Genomic DNA, 19,257 nt, shown 5'->3' on the forward strand with positions numbered 1-19,257 from the left:
TTTAAACTATTTTTAGAAGAACAATGTTGTTCAAAAACTACTCATCATAACAATATTGCCTCTAACCTAATTAAATCATAGCAATGTTATCCCCATAATTTAAGCACCCATTAAATGTAGCTAGTGGTGCCTGTTTTTTAAGGGCTAAAATGTAATTTTGCCTTTAAATTATTCTCAAAGAAGCAATGCTCCCTAAAATAATTAAATCAGATTAATATTGCCTCCGTCGTTTAAAAATCATAAACGTCCATTAATGAGAAAAAATAATGAAAAGTACTAATGCCATTTCATTGATATCCTTTCTAACATCCAATATTCAAGTATTTATTAGTGTCATGATAGTCTCCACCAACACTCTAACGAGCAATGAATTATAAATTGAAAAGATGCTCAATTTTTATATTAAGTTTTTTCAGTGACAAATATGACAATAGTTGAAGTATAAATTTACACTAACAACACTATAAGGAGAGCTCTTGATCCAACAAAAAATATATAAATAATATTTTTAAGGTAAAAATGTTGCTTTTTATCGTCTTGAGTGGATCAACTTATAAAATTGACTATCATAAATAAAGATATTCTCTTATATGCATTATAAATAAAAAAATTCTATACAAAGACCATCATAAAATGGTTATCCAAAAAATTAATTCAGTAACTGAAATGCTATAATTTAATTAAAGTCCTGACTTGATTCAATATTAATTAGAGAAAGATAATTAAATGTGAGTTTCATTAGTTACAATCAACGAATGTTCATAATTTTTAAATTATGAGGGCAAGATTGCTTTTATAAAAATAGTTTAAGGACAAAACTATATTTTAATTTATGAAAAATAAGTCCCATCAATTATAATTAATGAATGTTTACACAACTGGGAGTATTAGTTTAAGAATAATACCATTGTAATGAGCAGTTTAGGATAACATTAATCATTGAGAATGGTTTGCACTGAAACCCTTTTATCAATGTCAACATTGGCCTCGTGAAAACCCTTGGGAAAGAACTCTTCTGCCTTCTATAAACCTTCTTTTCGTTTGGCTTGAGTCTCCTCACTTGTCGCCGTCGCCTCCATCTCCTTCAGGTAACGCCTCCGATCCTTCTGCTTCTTCCGGCTCATCTTACTCTATTTCTTTCTCAAACGATGATGGGACACACTGAACCTAATGAAAATGGTTGTTCTACCATACTCTTCGTTGTTTTCTTTTTCTTCTTTTACCATTTCGGTTTTCAAATTACTGGGAATGGGAATTTCAATGGGAATACTGCAAATGGTTGTTCAGTCATACTTTCAGCTTTTTCCTCTTTTACATTACCATTCTGGTTTTCAAATTATTGGAAACGGGAATTTCGGTGGGATAACTGGACCATTAAGCTCAGTACAGTTTTGCTGAAATTTTAAATGATGAGATTGAGGTGTCATTTGATGAATTTGGTATCTTGAAGTTCGATCATTTGGATTTAGAGGTTAGTGATTCTTTAGGAGTGGTTCTTCAATTAGCGTGGTTTGATACTTTTTAATTATTGAATGTGCCATGCAGTCAAAAGGAAAAAAACAAGAAGAAGAGTAAAATGGGATTTTTTTTTTCCCTACTGAAATCATATTCGTGGATGTTTCAGAGATCGGAAATGTATTAATTTTTTTGAAATGATAAGGGGTTTCACGTACTGGATATTGTGTTTGGAATCTGTGTGGTTTGACATGGTTTTCTCTATCTGAAACGTACTAATTATATTCGATTATTCCCGGGATTGTTTGAAATATAACTCTAGCTGTATCTTTCTTCTTGCAGAAACAAGCAAGCTTTTCATCTCCAAGGCTTCAACAAAGTGTTGTATGTCTATTTTTCTCCGTTTACCTTCTTCCATGTACTCTCTATCTAGCTTCCATCCTGTGTGATGTTATATGCAACGTGGCCTTTGATAACATATATTAATATTATTATTGTTATTATCATCTTTTGCTTGCATATTCTCTGCCAGGTTTCTTTTTTCAATTTTTATCTCCAAATTTGATGAGATAAATACTGGATTATGTCTGTTTAATAGAATTTATTAAAAGTTGCTCACCCTGTAACTTTAAAAAGAGAGTGCAATTTTGCCCCATTGTTAAAATCCGGAAACGTTGATCATTAAACATGAACTTTGGCCAAGGGTATTTTTGACTTTCTCCCTCCTCCTCTTCCTCCTTCCTTCTTCTTCTGCCTTTCTGCAGACTAGGCCTCTGTCTCCTTCTTCCCCTCCACTTCAAATTTTTCATTGGATTAAGGAAATACAAGATGGTGTGGGATTAAGGAAATGAAGATGGAGTTATGGGTGCAGCACATGATAGTGCACACGAGAATGATGGAGGAGGTGTATGGGGCGAGGGCAACAATAAACATGTGGGACCCATCGATCCAGGTGGTGAACGAGGTCAGCCTCTACCAAGTCTTGATTCTTTCTGGATCCTATGATGGCACCGATCTCAATAGCATTGAAGCTAGATGCATAATAGGTTTTTTCTTTTCCTTCATCCTTTTTCACTTCCCAAGATCCTTCGGCTTCATTTTATCTGTGTGCTTGAGTTTGAGTCTAGGTCCGTTGTACATGTGCTTGAGTCTGGGTCTGGAGGTCTGTGCAAGGCTGGGTGGGTTGCTCCTTCAAGTAGATAAATCCTCCTCATTTGGCTGTGTGATTCTTGGTAAGTATTTGTTGTTTCCTTGTATAATCAGTTTTTGTTATCAAGATCATTCTCTTCTTTTCAAAAAGGATAAAATAAAAAAGTTGAGGTTGATTATTGCTGGAATTCTCTTTGCATTTTGTTTGTTTTTGTGATTTTTGAAGTTTGAATGGCATTTCAGTAGTGTTGGACTTTTGTTTAGGGGGATTTTGGTTTTGGATGATGAATGTAAGCTTGGTCGTGTGCATATTAGCTTGAGAGATAAAACATTTTTTGATTAGATGCAATTTGAGTGCTTGAAGGGCAATGAGACTGATAATGCAGAAGGAAGAAGGAGGGTCAAAATAATAAAATACCTTGGTCAAACTTCATGTTAACGGCAAATGTTTTCTATATTTAATAGTGGGATGATATTGCACCATTTTGGAAAGTGCCTAGAGTCACCCTAGACAAAATTGCTCCTAAGAAAAGTTTAGGATACCAATGTACCCTTCGCAAAAAGGTTTCATGGTATTTTTCCCTTTGACCCTTTCATTAATGAATAATGATTATGCCATCAATTATTTTTGTAGAAAATAATTTAGTGATCATAAAAATAATCATTTTATAATCATGATTATGCTAATGAAATCGATGATTAGCTAACGATGGCTTGGGTTGGGATTGGGAATTTGGTTTTAATAAAGACAAGTTGTGAAAATTGGCTTGAATCAAACCAAGTTGCGTGCAAAAGTTCTACCCACTAACTTGGTTGCTATCAAACCAATTTGTGGTTTTGTAGCATCTTGGGAAATATTTTTTTCTTTTATAGTATCTTGGTAATTATTTTTTTTTCCATGTATTAAGTTGGTATTTTTTCTAACAAAAAACTGGAGTTGGGCCTCTTTGGGGGGAGAAGATAAAGTAAATATTTACTTTTATATACTTACTATATTTTTTTAATTACGGATAAATTGGCTTGCTTGTTGTAAAAAATCTTGTGTCTAGAAAATATGGATCAAAATTTTGAAAGTTTGGAAGTGTAGCTGGTTCACATTAACATACAAGAGGCTTATTATTAATATACGAGGGGTTTATCATTGAAGATTTGAAAATTTACCGGTGGTTTATCATTGAAGATTTGAAAATTTATCAGGAGTTTATCATTGATATACAACAATGTATGATTGACAAATAAAATAAATTGGTTATGATGTAAAATATAATAAACGATGGGTTGTTTACTTGGTTTGGTCTTGTAACATAGGCCATATCTGCAAAAAGCCCTTTAATTAATTCAAGATTCAAGATGCATATTTTAAATTTAAAAATAATTTGACAATATCAATATCATAATTAGTTGTGACCTTTTTAAAAGTTAATTTAAATTGAACTTATATAATTATTCCCTCTGTTAAAAGATGCCGAATTTCATTCTCCAATAAAGTAGTTACTTGTTTTTAAACTAAGATTGTATTTCCATATATATATATATATGTATATATATTCTCATTTAATAGGGTGTTTTATTGTAAAATAAATATAAAGTGATTTATTCATTAGGGGCACTCTTAAAAAAAGGTAATGATTATATTTTGAAATAGTAAAAATGTGTTACATTTTTTAACGGCTAACCTTTCAAAAAATCTCTTGCAGTTTTGCACGGAGGAGTATATAACTTTTTTTTTCATCATATTGAAACAAATGCCCAAAAATGCTATATGCTATCATAGTTCACTTGAGGGGTTGATCCCTCATTATCCACCAAACCTACAAGTGGGATTGGTGGATGATCAAAGATACACAAGGATTCATCAAAACTAAAAGTATAACTAGCAAAATAATCAGCAGAAACATTATCTTCACGATACAAATGCTAAACATTGACTGTCCAATCTCTATGGAAGAGAAACTATGCATCAGTGATGATATATTTGAACGGGTGATTTTCCCTATAACTTCAACTACAACAACAAGCCTTTATCCCACTAGGTGGGGTCGGCTACATGAATTGCAAGACGCCATTGTGCTCTGTCATTTACCAAGCTTTTAGAAATATTATTAATTAAGAGATCGCATTCAACAACTTCCAAAAGTGTTCTCTTAGGCCTTTCTCTACCCCTCTTAATAGGGCTCAAAGTTTTATATTCCACTTTTCTCGTTGGTGCCTCTCGCAGTCTTCTTTGTATATGCTCAAACCATCTCAAATGATTTTCTACCATTTTTTTTTTCAATAGGTACTACTCTTACTTTTTCTTGTACGTATTTATTTCAAATTTTTTCTTTACGTGTATGTCCGCACATCCATCGTAACATTCTTATTTCTGTTACTCTTAACTTTATGCTTTTGTTGTCCTGTTAGAGCCTAACATTCACTACTATATAACATAGCTGGTCTGATAGTAGTTCGATAAAATTTTCCTTTAAATTATTAGGCACCTTACGATCGCAAATAACTCCTTTAACTTTTCTCCAATTTAACCACCCAACTTGAATCTTATGTGAAATATTCCCATTGATTTCGCCTTCATTTTGAATAATGGCTCCCAAGTATTTAAACTTTTTCAGTTGAAGTATAATTTGATTTCCTAATTTCACTTTCAAATTACTGTCGACTAGTCTCATACCAAATTTACAATATAAATATTCCATCTTACTCTACTCAGACGGAAACCTTTTGACTCCAATGTCCTTCTCTATAACTCAAATTTAAAATTAATCTTTTTTCTTGTCTCTGCTATAAGAACTATATTATTCGTGAAGAGCATACATTTGAGAATTTTCTCTTGAATATATTCCGTTAAAACATTTAGGACCAAGTTAAACAGATAAGGACTTGAAGGTGATTCCTGATGTGGTTCAATCTTTATAGGGAAGTCTTTTGTTTGACCATTAGACGTTCTTATATTAGTTTTTACCCTCTCATACATATCTTGTATAACTTTAATATGAGCAATCCGTACTTCCTTCTTTTTCAAGGCTTTCCAAAGCATTGCTCTTGGTATACGGTCATAAGCTTTTTCCTTATAACCTCAAGTCAGCATATTCACGACTTCCACACGATTAGAAAGTAAATTTAGGTGACTAGGGTTTGGCTTATGTAGACACTCAAATGCCTTCAAATTAAGGAGTGTGGCCTATCAGCTAGACATTTTTTTTTTTGAATGGAATTAGTTAGACAATCATTTGGTTGGTAACTAAGTCATGTAATTGAATGTCTTTGATTGTAGTTAGGAACTGGAATGAATTGGCCTATTAGCTAGACATTCAAAGACATTCAATTCTATGAATACAATCATTCAATTCTATGACTAAATTGTATTCAAAGACATTCAATTCCATGACATTCAATTCTATGAATACAATCATTCAATTCTATGACTAAATTGTATTCAAAGACATTCAATTCCATGACATAGCTACCATGTCTAGCTAATAGGCCAATTCATTCCAGTTTCTAACTACAATCAAAGACATTCAATTACATGACTTAGTTACCAACCAAATGATTGTCTAACTAATTCCATTCAAAAAAATGATTGTCTAGCTGATAGGCCACACTCCTTAATTTGAAGGCATTTGAGTGTTTGGTATAAAAGTAAAAGCATCCCCTACTACCTTTTTCTCGTCTGAAATTAAATAACCAACGTGAGCCAAACCCCAGTCGCCTAAATTGCATGACAATAAGGCAGATAAAAGTATGCTGTTACATAAGTAATAGGTAATAAATATTAACAAAATATGGCTGTATCATATTAAACTGTCTTTTTCTTGACTATTATATTTTCAAATTAAAGAGATCATCCAGCATTTGTTGTTTGCATAAACTGCAATTTAAGCAAAAGCATAATATTTCAGCTTTTGTTACCATAATTTTACATTGCATTAGCTATTACTTGTTGCATTCATAGATGGCTCGACTGCTTTGACACTTTACATTAAAAAATGACTAGAACTTCTGAATTCTGATGGTGCTTTTCGTTTTGTGTGATGATTTGCCAGCTCGGCCTTCTTCTTTTCTGGTAGAACCGCCAAAAAATAAGCAGCCTATCAAGTCTCCAAATATTTGTGCTCCTTCAAGTACAAATAATGTAAGTTTGAGTTCTTTGAGTGATCTGATTTGGTTTGTTTGTATTGTTGTTGTTGATCTTCAGCTGATAGTAAATGTTTGAGGAGGTATTGTTTGATCTAATGTTCCTTGTCAAACTTTTGGTTAATCAACTTTAGTTAATTTTCCACCTTCATTGACAAAGAGGATCACGTGTAATTGGTTTTCTGGGAATAGATGTGTCTGACTTAATTTTTATTCTCAGGGAAGCTGTTAAATTAGACCTTCGTTGTCCTCAAAGAGCCGAGGGCATTGCTGCTGAACCTGAGCCAGATTGGACTTTTAATGCTCTAGTAGCAGAGCTTAATGCCTTGGAGATGAAGCTCACTGCTTCTTGTACTGATCCTTTTCCCACAAAATCAATATACAGGTACTATATTCTTAACTTCTCTTGTACGTGTTTGTTTTATTGATGCTTATGAATGTGGGAATGTATTATCTTTCTGTATTCGGTTAATTGAATCTTATTTATTTGTGCCAAAGAAAATATTTATGTTAGTGGTCCCTAAACTTTTCTATTGTACCTTTGTGAGAGACTTCATAGTGGGAATGAAATTGAGAGAGGTAGACCTTTCATGTTGCATGCGCCTGAGTATGAGATGGAGGACACGGAGACTGAAGATGAGCAGGACGAAACTATAGAGGCTGGCAAACGATTTGGCTGTAATGAAATCTATCTGAGGTGCCTACTCCTTGATTTCTGGCTTTGTTTGAGGACGTCACTTATCTTCTTTGCTGTAGGAACCATAGACCAACAATAATAAGCAATTTCTGAATCTAGTCAGATTAATATTTAATATTATTTTCATATTTTTTGTTGATCAAATTGAAAATCTTTTATTGGAATTTTTTACAATGACATTTGCACTTTATTTGATTTGATGTTTCAGTGACAGCGATAGTTCTGACATTGTCCCAGCATTTGAAGTGCAAGGTTATTTGATGGATAGAGCAGGAGAGGTTGAAGGTGCCTTATTAGAACTGACTCATGAACACCAGCTTCGGGTTAAGGTGGGTGATCATGATGGTATCCATAAATGTTATCTGTTTGGCTTGTTAGTTACAGACTAAAAAGTTAATACTCTTGAAGACCATAAATTATGTAGTCAATTTGGTTTCTTTCATATATGCATTAGACTTATTTCTGGCCTTCTGTACTTACAGGATGACATTAGGAATCAGATCTCAGCCCTGGAAACAGCTCTGATGAATGAAAGCGAGAAGTCTGCTTCTGTTCTTCTTCAAATAGAGAAATATAAAGAAGTAAGACAGGAATTAGATAAAAAGTTTGATACTCAATATCAGCGAAGGATGTAAGATTCTCCCTCTCATCTTCTTTCAAGGGTTGATCATCTTTTCCCTTCTTCTACCTGTCTTTTTTTTTTTTTTTAATATCAAGGGGAAGTACATCAGACGCTAATTAGCCTGAATGTTACAAGGTCTAGAGATAGTGAATCCCAATTGGTCCTCAAACAAAATCCATTAGGTGCCCTGTCTAAGTGGTGGCACTCAATTGTAGAGTAAGAGCATAGTTGGCTAGAAAATTAGCGTCTCTATTTCCTTCACAATAATTATGAACTTTTTAACTTCTCAATCCCAAGTTAGGACCATACGAATATCATGCACCAGATGATGGTACCCATTGACTGACCTGGGTTGATGCTTTAGAAGCTCAATGAAACACTTCCTTTCTACCTGTCTTTTGTCACAGTTTAATATAAGCAAATGTGAAATTGATTTTTCTCTTTGCTCTTAGTAATTCGTCCCTTCGTATGGGGTGGTAGTGGTGTTCAATCCCATAGGGCTGGTTTATCCCCCCTTCAAATTTGGAAAAGGGTTAAAGGTCATTTTTGCTTTTGAGCTATTCGCTCAAGGACATTTGGTATCCTAAACTCAGCAATGATAGTGAAGATAGATGTTTCTAAGCTTAATCGAATGAGGAATTGCAAGAAAAAAATATATCACAAAGGAAGAAACAATATTCCAGAAACCCACTGAGTTGCCATGGAAAATGAACAAGCAGCCTCAAAACCCCTTCCTAAAACAATACCACAAAGAAGATGAAGAAGCAATGCCAAAGATGCAATATAAAAGCTACCTGCTTTTGTGGTTAATAAGTTGTGAAAATAACTCCACAGGAAAGGATGGACAAAAGGTATAATTAAAATTCTTCCTTGTGCAACAAATTTTTATGCCCTTTTATCTTAGTTGTACAAGATTACCCATTCTAGAAACAATACCGCTTGAGCACAAATGAAGCTACCTCTTGTATTTGTGGTTTTCTCTCGTCATTAGTGTTGAAGAAGGAAGCTCCAATGCAAATGATCGATTTGGGTGTTTCATTTGATTCTTGGAGATGTCATTTTGGCTGAAGATGATGATTGAGGGCGATGCCGATAGGGAGGGCCAAGAGGAAAGAGGAAGGGGGAAGAGAGAGAGAGAAGAGAAGAAGATTTGGATGGAGGACTTGTGAATTGGAGAAGAAGAAGCTACCAGAGAGAGAGAGAGATGTTTTTGATTAGTGGATGCCATTTGTATGCCACATAGATAATATGTGGGCCACATATCTCTTAGATAATGAATGTTACCTCTCTTAATGGCAAGGGGTGAATTGCTGCATTTTTTTTTTAAATTTAAGGGGAAGATTGTACCAAAATGGAGTATAGGACACTCGGTGCTTCCAAGGGTATAGTTTGAGGGCAAAAATGACTTTTAACCCTTTAAAAAAAGGAAAATTGATTTGTTATGAACAAATTGAGCTGTTTTGATATCATGTTCAACTTCTCATGGCTATGAAGCATCGAACTTCAAAAAAGTAAACATATATGTATCTGATATAATACCTGTATGATACTTTAGCTTACGTATATCATATTCTAACATTTGTAATATGAATATTTTTTCAATAATTTTTTACTATATCACTTGAAAACTTGAAAGAACACTTAATATTTTGGTTAATTATTATAAATATCCTTATATTTCTTTAGAAATTCTTGTTTAAAAATCAAAATACCTATACCTATGTTATAAAATGTTGAAATATATTATTATAAATATCTTCGTACCCATATCCTAAAATTTTGAAAATTTTCTGTATTGCCGTATTATGTCATATTGTATTGGATACTTATACCCATATCTATGCAACCTAGTCTCATGGTACCCTAGGTCCTAAACTATGGATTATTCATCTGATGCAGACTTTTAATGTATAATGCTTCTGGGGAGATCTGTAAAAATTCTTTTTCTTTCTGGGTTGAGGGAGAAACATGATTTGCCTTTTTGATGGTGATGGATCCACACCTGGGGCCATGACCTGTTAGGGTATATCATTGAAAGAACAAGAAGAATACAAAAAGTTGGGAATGGTGAGAGAAAGCCCATGGTGAGGTGTCCCTCGCTACCCAACTGTGACATGCTAAATGGAAAGGTATGAGATGGAAAGAGGGGTATATGGGGAGGTAGGCTGATGGGTTAAGGAGGAAAAGCTTATTCTTGACTTGGGAGGGACTCTAGCTTCCAAAAGCTAGGGAATTTTTTTTTTTCCTTCTTCATATTTTTCCTCTTACTGGTTTACTGCTGCTGTAATTCCATTCAACTCTACTCAATCTATGCTTGTATGAGTAGTTTGATTGGACAATAACTGGTTCAGTTATAAGAATTCAGAGGAGTTTTATCAGATTGTCATTAAAATAAATTGGAAAAAAATTATGTGGTTAATTTGTTTTCTAGGGGGAAAAGATTGACTAAGGACATGCCAAAATTAATTGGCTAAGTGAGTATGAAGAATTTAAAAGACATGAGCTGCTCATTTTCAAATGTTGGATCTCTTCCAGGATTGAAGCCATTGAATCCACAACACCCCCCCAAAAAAAAAAAAAATTGATGTCTTCTGAGATTCCCATCAGTTTGAAGTTGGGAAGTATGGTTTTATGTAATGATCCATTTTATGTTAGAATCAATTGTAAATTTGACTTTATTATGAATTTGTTGATATTTCTTATTTTTGATAGCTAAAATTGAACATGCATGAGGATTTATCTACCATTCCTCTACCCTCAAAATTGTTATTCTATGTTTTCTTTTGCTTGGGTGTTTCTTTATAGGGTGAATCGTAAGTTCGAAGAATTGAGAAACTGATCTTCATATCCCCTGTTCTGTACAGTGCAGAAAAACTTGATAATCACTTGACAGCCGTTCAGCAGGACCGGGAGCTTCGATCACAAATAGAGGAAAGAAAAATAAGAAGTGATGCAGCATATGAAGAGACCAAAAGAAAGGAGAAGGCTATACAAGAGGAAAAATTAAGACAAGAAAAGGCTAAAGCTGAAGCTGAGGCATATCAACTTAACCTTTTACTTGGCGGTGTTTTGACTAAGAAGTTTTCTATGCATTCTTTCTTCTCATTCCATTTCATGTTAATGCTGATAATGTTGATCTGCTATGTATTTACCTTTTACAAATCTATACTTTTTCCATGAACTTTTTAGTATTTTTCTTTTAGTTTGTGGTTTGTTTGTTTTGGAGTCCAAACACTCACTCAGACTATGTCCAGGATTATATCCATCATGTTACCTGCTGCTTCTTGTTAGTAATATCCACACTGATTTGCCGGTTAAATGGGCATTTAAATTTGACACATTTTCTTTCTGTATTCTTTTATTTAACCTTATTCGTTTGCCTATTAAATGGGTATTTAACTTTGACACATTTTTCTTCCCAGAGTATTCTTTTTTATCAGCTTCTATGTGAATGTTGCTAGAGTTTTTAACTTTCAAATTTTGGATTGTAGGCTGCATTTAGAGCTGAGGAAGCAAAACGAGCTGCATTGGAAGCTGAGAGAAGAGCGGCAATGGAAGCTGAAAAAAGAGCTGCAAAGGAAGCCATAGAGAAGAATGCTATGGAAAGTTCAAAAAGGATTACGTCTGAAGGCTTGCAACTAGAAGCTACAGCGCAAACAGATGGTGCATCTAGCCTTTCAAAAGCTGAATCCAAGGAACCTGGTATTTGTTTTTTTTTTAATAAATAATATAACCATTTAACTTTCTGATTCAAATTTAATGTGCATGAATTTTTTGCCTTTATATTCTTTCCATATGCTTGGGAACATGTGATTATTTTGACATTACTTTGTTATTGAATTTCAGTTTATTCTTCCTTGGCCCTTTGATATTGATTTGATGAAGCTATTTGCATAAGCCACAAAAAATGGTTTTATTCAACTTTCATTCTCATCTGCATTCAGCGTACCAAGCTGCAAAAGCATCCTCTCATCCACGTTATTCTTTATTTTTACTGACCTTTTTATGTTTGATTCCTTTGCTTTTTGATGCTGAATTACTTTGTTAATTTGAAGTTGTAAAAGTATTTGATGCATTTGGTGTAAGTCAATATATGGACGTGCCTTTGAATGACTGGGTCTATGTATTGGCATTTAGTCTGAAATTGTTGGCGTCATTTGAGATTTCAACTGGAACAAATTGTTAGGGTACACCTATCGAGCAGCAGATAGTGCTTTAAAACTAGAAGCTCTCAGGCTACAGAAACTGAGAGAGCTATATGAGAGAAACCAAGCAATACGTTCAGGTCCCAACAAGGTATTACTAGAAGTAGATACTGGAGATGTTGATAAAATTTTAGTTTCTTATGCTTCATACACCAATTATTGCTAATCCTTTACTGCTTTTGTTTAACATGTTTGTGATATTTATTTTTCTAATTGGATATTGTTCTTCTAGATCATAGAGTGCGTGCATTCCATGGTTTATTTGCACCCTCATGTTGGAAGTGTGATGAAATATAAGAATTAACATATTTTGAAGAATTAACCTATCTAGGAACAAGTAAGTTACTTTTGTGTTATTTTAATACTTTTGTAAAGAGGGAAATCTGAACATTAGCTTTATCTAGCCAAGTTATGAAGGTTTCCTTAATAGGTAGGAAAGTTTAGTATAAATATATTAGGCTTTGCTCTTATAATGGACACATTTTGATGAATGTAATATTTGATTGGGATTTCTGATAGCTCTTCTCTCCCTCTGCGTTTCTGCCTCTCCCTCTCTTGCTCCCCCTACTGTTCTGTTCTTCATTCTCATTTCTCCCTCTCTCTGTTTCTATTTCTCCCTACTCTCTCGCTTTGTTCAGATCTGTGCAAGTGTGTGTGTGTGTGTTACATCAAAGTGTGGATGTTCTGTTCTGTAATACTACTTTTCATGGTTGACATAATGATTTGGTTAATTATGATAATTGATAACTTATGGTATGCCAACTTTTGTCAGGATTTTAGCCATAAGGAAAGTCATATTGCCAGATTGATCAGGCAAATAAGGGGAGTAACAGATAATGTCAGGTAGGGAACGTTTATTTCAGCTATGCATTTTTAAATTATTCTTCCCCAGGGCAAAATTTTGTTACTGGTTCAATCAAGGGAAACAATTGCCACTGGTGTTTTATCGTTCTGTGAATTTGCTTTTTGAATTTATTCTAAAGTTGATGCCTTGAGAGAAATTTTAGAGGCTTCTGTTTGCTTGCTCAATTTAAATTGCAATTTAAAGTTCCTCTCTATCTGATATTATAGCTTCCAATTTGAGAGTATATTTTGAAGAAACTAAGTTGTGTGTCTATAAAAAGAAGAATATCAAGTTTTATTTCTTAAGATTTTGTGTGTGCTGAGGAGTGTTTGGAGAGATTACTTTGCTGCGTGACATGAAATGACTTGCATATAAAGGAAGTTGTAGACTTTCTCTTTTGATTAGAATGACTGTTTTATTGCAAGCATAAGTTTAAGGAAATTTCCAACCCATCATTACGTCATGATAATATATGCATAAAAATATTTGTGATTGAGGATTTTATTTTAAAACTAAGGCAGGCCAAGTCCCTGTGCATGTTTTCATACTACGTCATTGTACTTCTTTTGCACATTTTGCAGGTCAAAAGCGAGTGATCTTATAAAACTTTTGAATGATCCTCAATGTCCTCAATCCATCAGCGCTGAAATATTTGCTCGAAAGGTAGCTTCGCAATATTTTATTGACCATTTTCTTGCTATGGACTCTATCTGCTTTAAATGACTTGAACAAAGAGCACAAGAAAGATTATATATCACTTTGAAAACTGGGTGAATGAGCCGATTTTGGATGCTATTGTGAGTTACCTAGTATGGTATGGATGGCATCAATAATAGGACAAAGTATTAAAAGCATATTCAATTAAAGGAAAGAAAAAGTATACAAAACAAATAATTTACAGCCCTAATTCATTTGCATCCAATGTAGATTTCTTACTATTTAATACTATTAATGAACAATTGACATTTCTGTGATATCTTGTTTGGTCTTGATCAAATAAGAATGCAGATTTAAAAAGAATGATTTTGTCATAAACTACTAATAAACATTTGAAGAAGTAGGAAATGTGTTACTTTAATATTTTGAAAAACAAGTTTGTAGTGATTAATGGTATATTTACATATTTAATGCGGACATAGTAGGATTTAGTTTGTTTTTTTTCTGTGATTGCAGCTAATGAATGGGATTACTTGTAAACATCCCTATTATTTTAACTTCTTTATTTTGTAATTTAACATAATATCTTATCCTCATGTGACATAATAATGTATCTCTTGTGTGATATACTTTACAGGTCGTTTCCTACTGTGAAAACCCTGGTAATGCTGCCTTTGCAAGTGGTTACGTCATTGTTCTTGTTACCTCTCAGGTACAGCATTTTACTTCCTAGCCATTCAGATTAATGATGGATAAGATGGTATAGCCTTTGAATTCGATACTTTTTGGCAAATGACTGCTAATCTTTCAGTCACTTCCAAGCAACTAGGCACTATGGATTGTCTTCCTTTATTTTTGGGTTTCATTGATTGTCGTTTGTGAGGCAGGTCCCACATGTTATGGATTTTTTGCTAGCTGAGTTCCATAGAGCCTGCATCTACACTGTTCCAAAGCACATAGTTTATAAAAAGGTAACTTGTCAGAAATATTTATGAGACATTTATCCTTGTGTTTCTTCTTTTCCAGCCTTGATATTAAGATTGCTGTGAAATAAAAAGGACTATGATCTACTTATATTGACGAGTTGGTAAAAAGTGAGTTTTGTGTTTCATGATTGTCATAGCTCTTAAGTTCAATATGTTTCCACCAGAAAATCTGAGCTTACTATTTCTTTTTTTTTTCTTCGTACTAATTCTATCTGAGTGAGCTTACTAATTCTTTTTTTACTAAGAGGTTTAAGCGCCCGTTTATTATATGATATGAAAGAAGTGAAATAGTAGTCTTTTAACTGTAGCAGTGTAAGCAAATTTTCTGTTATAGTCATTCTATTTTCTATCAAGAATGACCAATAGTCAGAACATTCAAATTTATGCTTTGTTTGTTATAAAATACAAGGCCGTGCAGTTTCTTCATGTTCTTAAATTTTCAGCTTAAATAGTGTGTTTTTGGCAGTGGGATGATGGTAATGCATTACGATGAGATGCTCATGCATGTGTTCTTCGTTTATCTTTTTGAATGCATGGAGAACATTTGTTACTAATTCAGATTCTGATCTTTTCGTCTCACTGTTTCAGTCCACCTTTGAATCAAGAGAGGCATACTTCAAAAGTGTTGGTTACAAGGAATATGATGGGAAGATTGAGAGTACAGAAGATTATTTAAAGCGCTTAGAATCTTACATCAAGTTGTACGGTGCACTAGTTCAGGTTCGACGCAATAGTCTTTCCAATTCTGACAAGCTTTCAAGTATAATTTAGATTTGGATTAGAGGATTTTCAGTGTTGCCAACCATCTATTAGCTACCATCGCTCATCTTTTCCGTCTGATCAGCTCCCAATGCTTTGTTTTAACTTCAAACAGACCCAAATTCCAAATGTTCCGAACTCACATGGGTTGGAAGAAGGTTGGGCATGGCTTGCTAGGTTTCTGAATAATCTCCCAGCCAATAAATACACTGCTGTTTCGCTCAATGCATTCCTGCAAGTAAGTAATGCAAAATACATATTCTTATAGTTCGGCAGGCAGAAAAGTATTTTCCAGAACGGAAATGGGAAATGCACTTGTCCCATTTTTCTAGATACATTTTTCTTTTCCTTTCTAGAGAACACTTTTTCGCATATCAAATAGGCACGTGCTGTTTGTCATGGCTTGTGGTCTCTCTCTGGTCCAAGGAGCAGGACACAGAGAGAGAGAGAGAGAGAGAGAGAGAAGCTATGTGGGCCATACGTGATACGTGGGGCCCACCTGGCTTGTGTGTGTGTGTGTCTCTCTCTCTCTCTCTGAGAGAAGCACATGTTTCTGGGGTGATAGAGAAGCAGAGAACTGAGCCTTGTTTCATGTGTGATATTAAGCTTAGCAAACTTTATGTTCTCAGATGGCAGGATTTGGCCTCTATAGAAGATATAAATCTCAATTCTTGAAGATGCTTAAGGTAATCTCTGATAACTTCTTGGTTGATTTGAAACAAAAAGAACCAGAGTTGACCAGGATTATTGTCGAGATACAATCTTATATTGAAGATAAAAAGTACCTTAAAGAGCCAGAAGGAAGGAGCTTGCAATCTAATTTGTTATCAAGTATAGTGAGAGCTTAGATCCGGAAAAAGCATATGGGTAATTAAGTTACTTGTTTGATCCCATAAAGCAAGTCATTGATTAAAGTGACGCTATGTTTTAAGATGGGATCTGTAACCAAAGAGGGAAGCCTAAGATGAGTTTGATTATTATGTAGCGATACCATTTCTAATTTCATTCTGATCAGTGATCATGCTAAAGTATAGATATGATTTACATTCGATCGAAGTCAAGAATGAATTATCAAATATTATGATATACTCGAAATATTAAATCTAGGGTAATTATTTTTAAACAAATTGATGAACTTCAATATTTACATATTTAGAACTTCAGTTGTTTTGAAATAGTTGAGATGTCATTGTAATTTATTGACTGGAAAGCATGAACAATATGACTTCTCGTACGTGAAGAAGTGAAATATGAATTTATTTATGAAAATTCATGTAAACGTTAGTTATTATTTTAACAATTAAAGAGAAGGAATATAACCAGTGCGATTAAATTAAGCGGAAAAGGACTTGATATCCTTTAAGCAAAATTGTGGGTGTTTTTTTTTTTTTTTTTAACGCAAAAATTGTGTATCTAAGATTTATATGTTACTAGGACTAGACATGAGATAATTTAAATTAAAAACAAGAAAAGAGATATATAACCCTTCAACGTTGAATTTATGTCGACAATGCCATGTCTGCACCTTTTAAAGAGAACTATGATATGCTCTTTGAACGGGACCGATTGATTGCTCTTTGACAAGAAGTCATCCTTATTAATCTCATCAAAGCATTTTACGATTCTTTATTTTGCATATTTTGCGGCATTCCAGTGTATGGTTTTTCTATTTTGGGAGGGGCATAATTCAAAACATGGAATGCTAAAATAGGTATTTTCTTTAGCTCTTGAATTTGATTATCGCCACGTGAAAAAGTTAGGATTAGATAGTTGACCTTCTCATTTGGTCTTTAATAAATAAAATCACAGTCATGGAAAATGGAATTTCTTGCACAAAGTTCCAATATACACCAAAGAGTGGCTTAGGAAGGTTAAGGGCTTGTATAGTTTTTGATCTCATTTTTCATTTGGGATAATCGCATTAAGGGCTTTCAAAACATAGGAAATTGCACTTTAGGCCCGATTGATTCTAATAATGTACTGTATGCTCAAGAGCTTTTGTTGCAATTTTTGTTGGGAGTAAAAGTATAATTTTGCCACTCTCAAAACAAACCAAGCATGATCTGATCTTCTTCCTCCTCTTCTCTTACTCTATCTTCCTTTTTGACTTTCTCTTCCTCCTGATAACATTGCATTATAGTTAGAGCTGAGCATGGAGGCCCTATTTAAATAAGGGTTCGAACTTTAAAAATTATTTTTTTAAGTAACGGGGTTTGAGGGTCTGACCTCGATAAGCCCTGTAAAAAAGGGCTCGAGTTCGAGTGGCCTTTCATGCCTTGTTATATTTTTTTTAGTGGAGCACCAAACACACACTTGAACTTTGAAGTCACAAACCTATCGCTTAAAGCCCTCCTTAATCTTGATTCCTGAACCGTGCATAAACCTTAATTACTCTTCACCTTGAACCTGCAATCGCTTCTCCCTCAACTTCACACCCTCGCCCTTGCCCTCACCCCTTTGCCTTACTTATGCTTGTTGTTCTTGTGATATATCCAAATATTTTGTCTTGTGATATATGTGAGTGTGTATATTTAATAATAACACAATTTTGTTAATATTTATTATAAGTGAGGAAGAAATGGTGAAGAGTATATTGATATTGAAGCTCCTTCGCCTTCAACAAGTGAACCTACTTTTAAAGGTTTTAATGTTTTATTTGTAGATGATGAGGATGACGAGGATTTGGGTTTTAATTGATGAATGGTATAATTAATTTAAATTTTTGAATGTGTGTTATTTAATTTCTAAGAGATTATGAGGATTTTCATTTTTTAATTTTAAAATATTTTAATTAATTTATAGTGGTTAATTTTATTTTAATTTTTTAGAACAAAGCTTAAGGGTCCGACCTTAGGCCCTTCAAATAAGGGCCAAGTCTTAAAATGGAATTAAAAATGGAGAACCAGGTTATGGGCTTGGCCTTACCATTTTTTCAACTCTACTCATGCCCTCGCCCTCACCCCTTTACCTCATGCCTCTTGTTCTTATGATATATCTAAATATTTTATCTTATGATATATGTGAGCGTGTATATTTATAATGATATACTTTTGTTATTATTTATTGTAGGTGAGGAAGAAGTGGTTGAAGAGTATATTGACATCGAAGCTTCTCCACCTTTAACAAGTAGATCTACTTTTAAGGGTTCTAATGTTTTATTTATAGATGATGAAGATGAAGAGAATTTGAGTTTTGATTGATGAATGTTATAATTAATTTAGATTTCTAAATGTGTGTTATTTAATTTCTAAACGATTATAAGGATTTTGATTTTTTTTAATTTTAGAATATTTTAATTAATTTATACTGGTTAATGTTATTTTAATTTTTCTAATTTTTTAGAATAGGGCTTGAGGGCCAACCTTTGAGTCTTTCAAATAAGGATTAGGCCTAAAAAATGATGTTAAAAATGAAGAACCGTATTTAAGGGTTCAGACCCTTCAGGGTCGAGCCCTAAGGACTAAGCCCATAAGGCCAAACTTGCTCGTTTTTTCAACTCTAATATAGTTTCACAACTCTTCCATTCCCTCCTCAATCTTCTCGATCTATCCATCCTTCTTGTGTTGAGCCAACATATAAGAGCTAGGTTTTGCACATCTTGATTTCACTAGCTTTATTGTTGTCCCAAAGTAACTTTTGTAGATCACTCTTCCTAGATCAATAGCCATTATTTTGTCAAACCTCTAGAACTTAAGTTTTCTTGTAAGTTTTACTTTGAATTTATTCATCTTTCATTTATATACATGTTT

The 19,257-nt window shown here is 33.7% G+C and overlaps 1 protein-coding gene across 4 annotated transcripts; it reads left to right on the plus strand.

Annotated features, from left to right (window-relative positions):
- The first annotated feature begins 948 nt into the window (after positions 1-948).
- LOC129308356 (mRNA export factor GLE1) lies at positions 949-16,635 on the plus strand. Of its 4 annotated transcripts, none has more exons than XM_054949436.1 (19): positions 949-1,088; positions 1,798-1,839; positions 2,220-2,501; positions 2,583-2,687; positions 6,648-6,736; positions 6,959-7,123; positions 7,289-7,435; positions 7,644-7,764; positions 7,918-8,066; positions 10,922-11,093; positions 11,549-11,759; positions 12,244-12,353; positions 13,035-13,105; positions 13,688-13,769; positions 14,401-14,475; positions 14,651-14,734; positions 15,338-15,469; positions 15,624-15,746; positions 16,138-16,635. In XM_054949436.1, coding segments are annotated over exons 5-19 (1,863 nt in total). In that variant the 5' UTR covers positions 949-1,088; positions 1,798-1,839; positions 2,220-2,501; positions 2,583-2,687; positions 6,648-6,734; the 3' UTR covers positions 16,357-16,635. The 4 variants fall into 4 exon arrangements, with proteins under 4 accessions (XP_054805411.1, XP_054805412.1, XP_054805413.1 ...); XM_054949437.1 differs by having other exon boundaries at positions 2,220-2,419; XM_054949439.1 differs by having other exon boundaries at positions 950-1,088; positions 2,220-2,687; positions 7,298-7,435.
- Positions 16,636-19,257: the final 2,622 nt, after the last annotated feature.

The sequence above is a fragment of the Prosopis cineraria genome, unplaced genomic scaffold (genome assembly GCF_029017545.1).
Source record: "Prosopis cineraria cultivar Desert tree isolate PC_DT_omini unplaced genomic scaffold, ASM2901754v1 PC4, whole genome shotgun sequence".
Classification (NCBI taxonomy): Eukaryota; Viridiplantae; Streptophyta; class Magnoliopsida; order Fabales; family Fabaceae; genus Prosopis; species Prosopis cineraria.

Bases quoted from the DNA above. Each gene is read 5' to 3' on its own strand.
- LOC129308356 (XM_054949436.1), top strand. The intron at 7,436-7,643 runs GTGCCTACTCCT...TTGATGTTTCAG, and splicing joins TGTAATGAAATCTATCTGAG to TGACAGCGATAGTTCTGACA. The intron at 12,354-13,034 runs GTATTACTAGAA...AACTTTTGTCAG, and splicing joins TACGTTCAGGTCCCAACAAG to GATTTTAGCCATAAGGAAAG.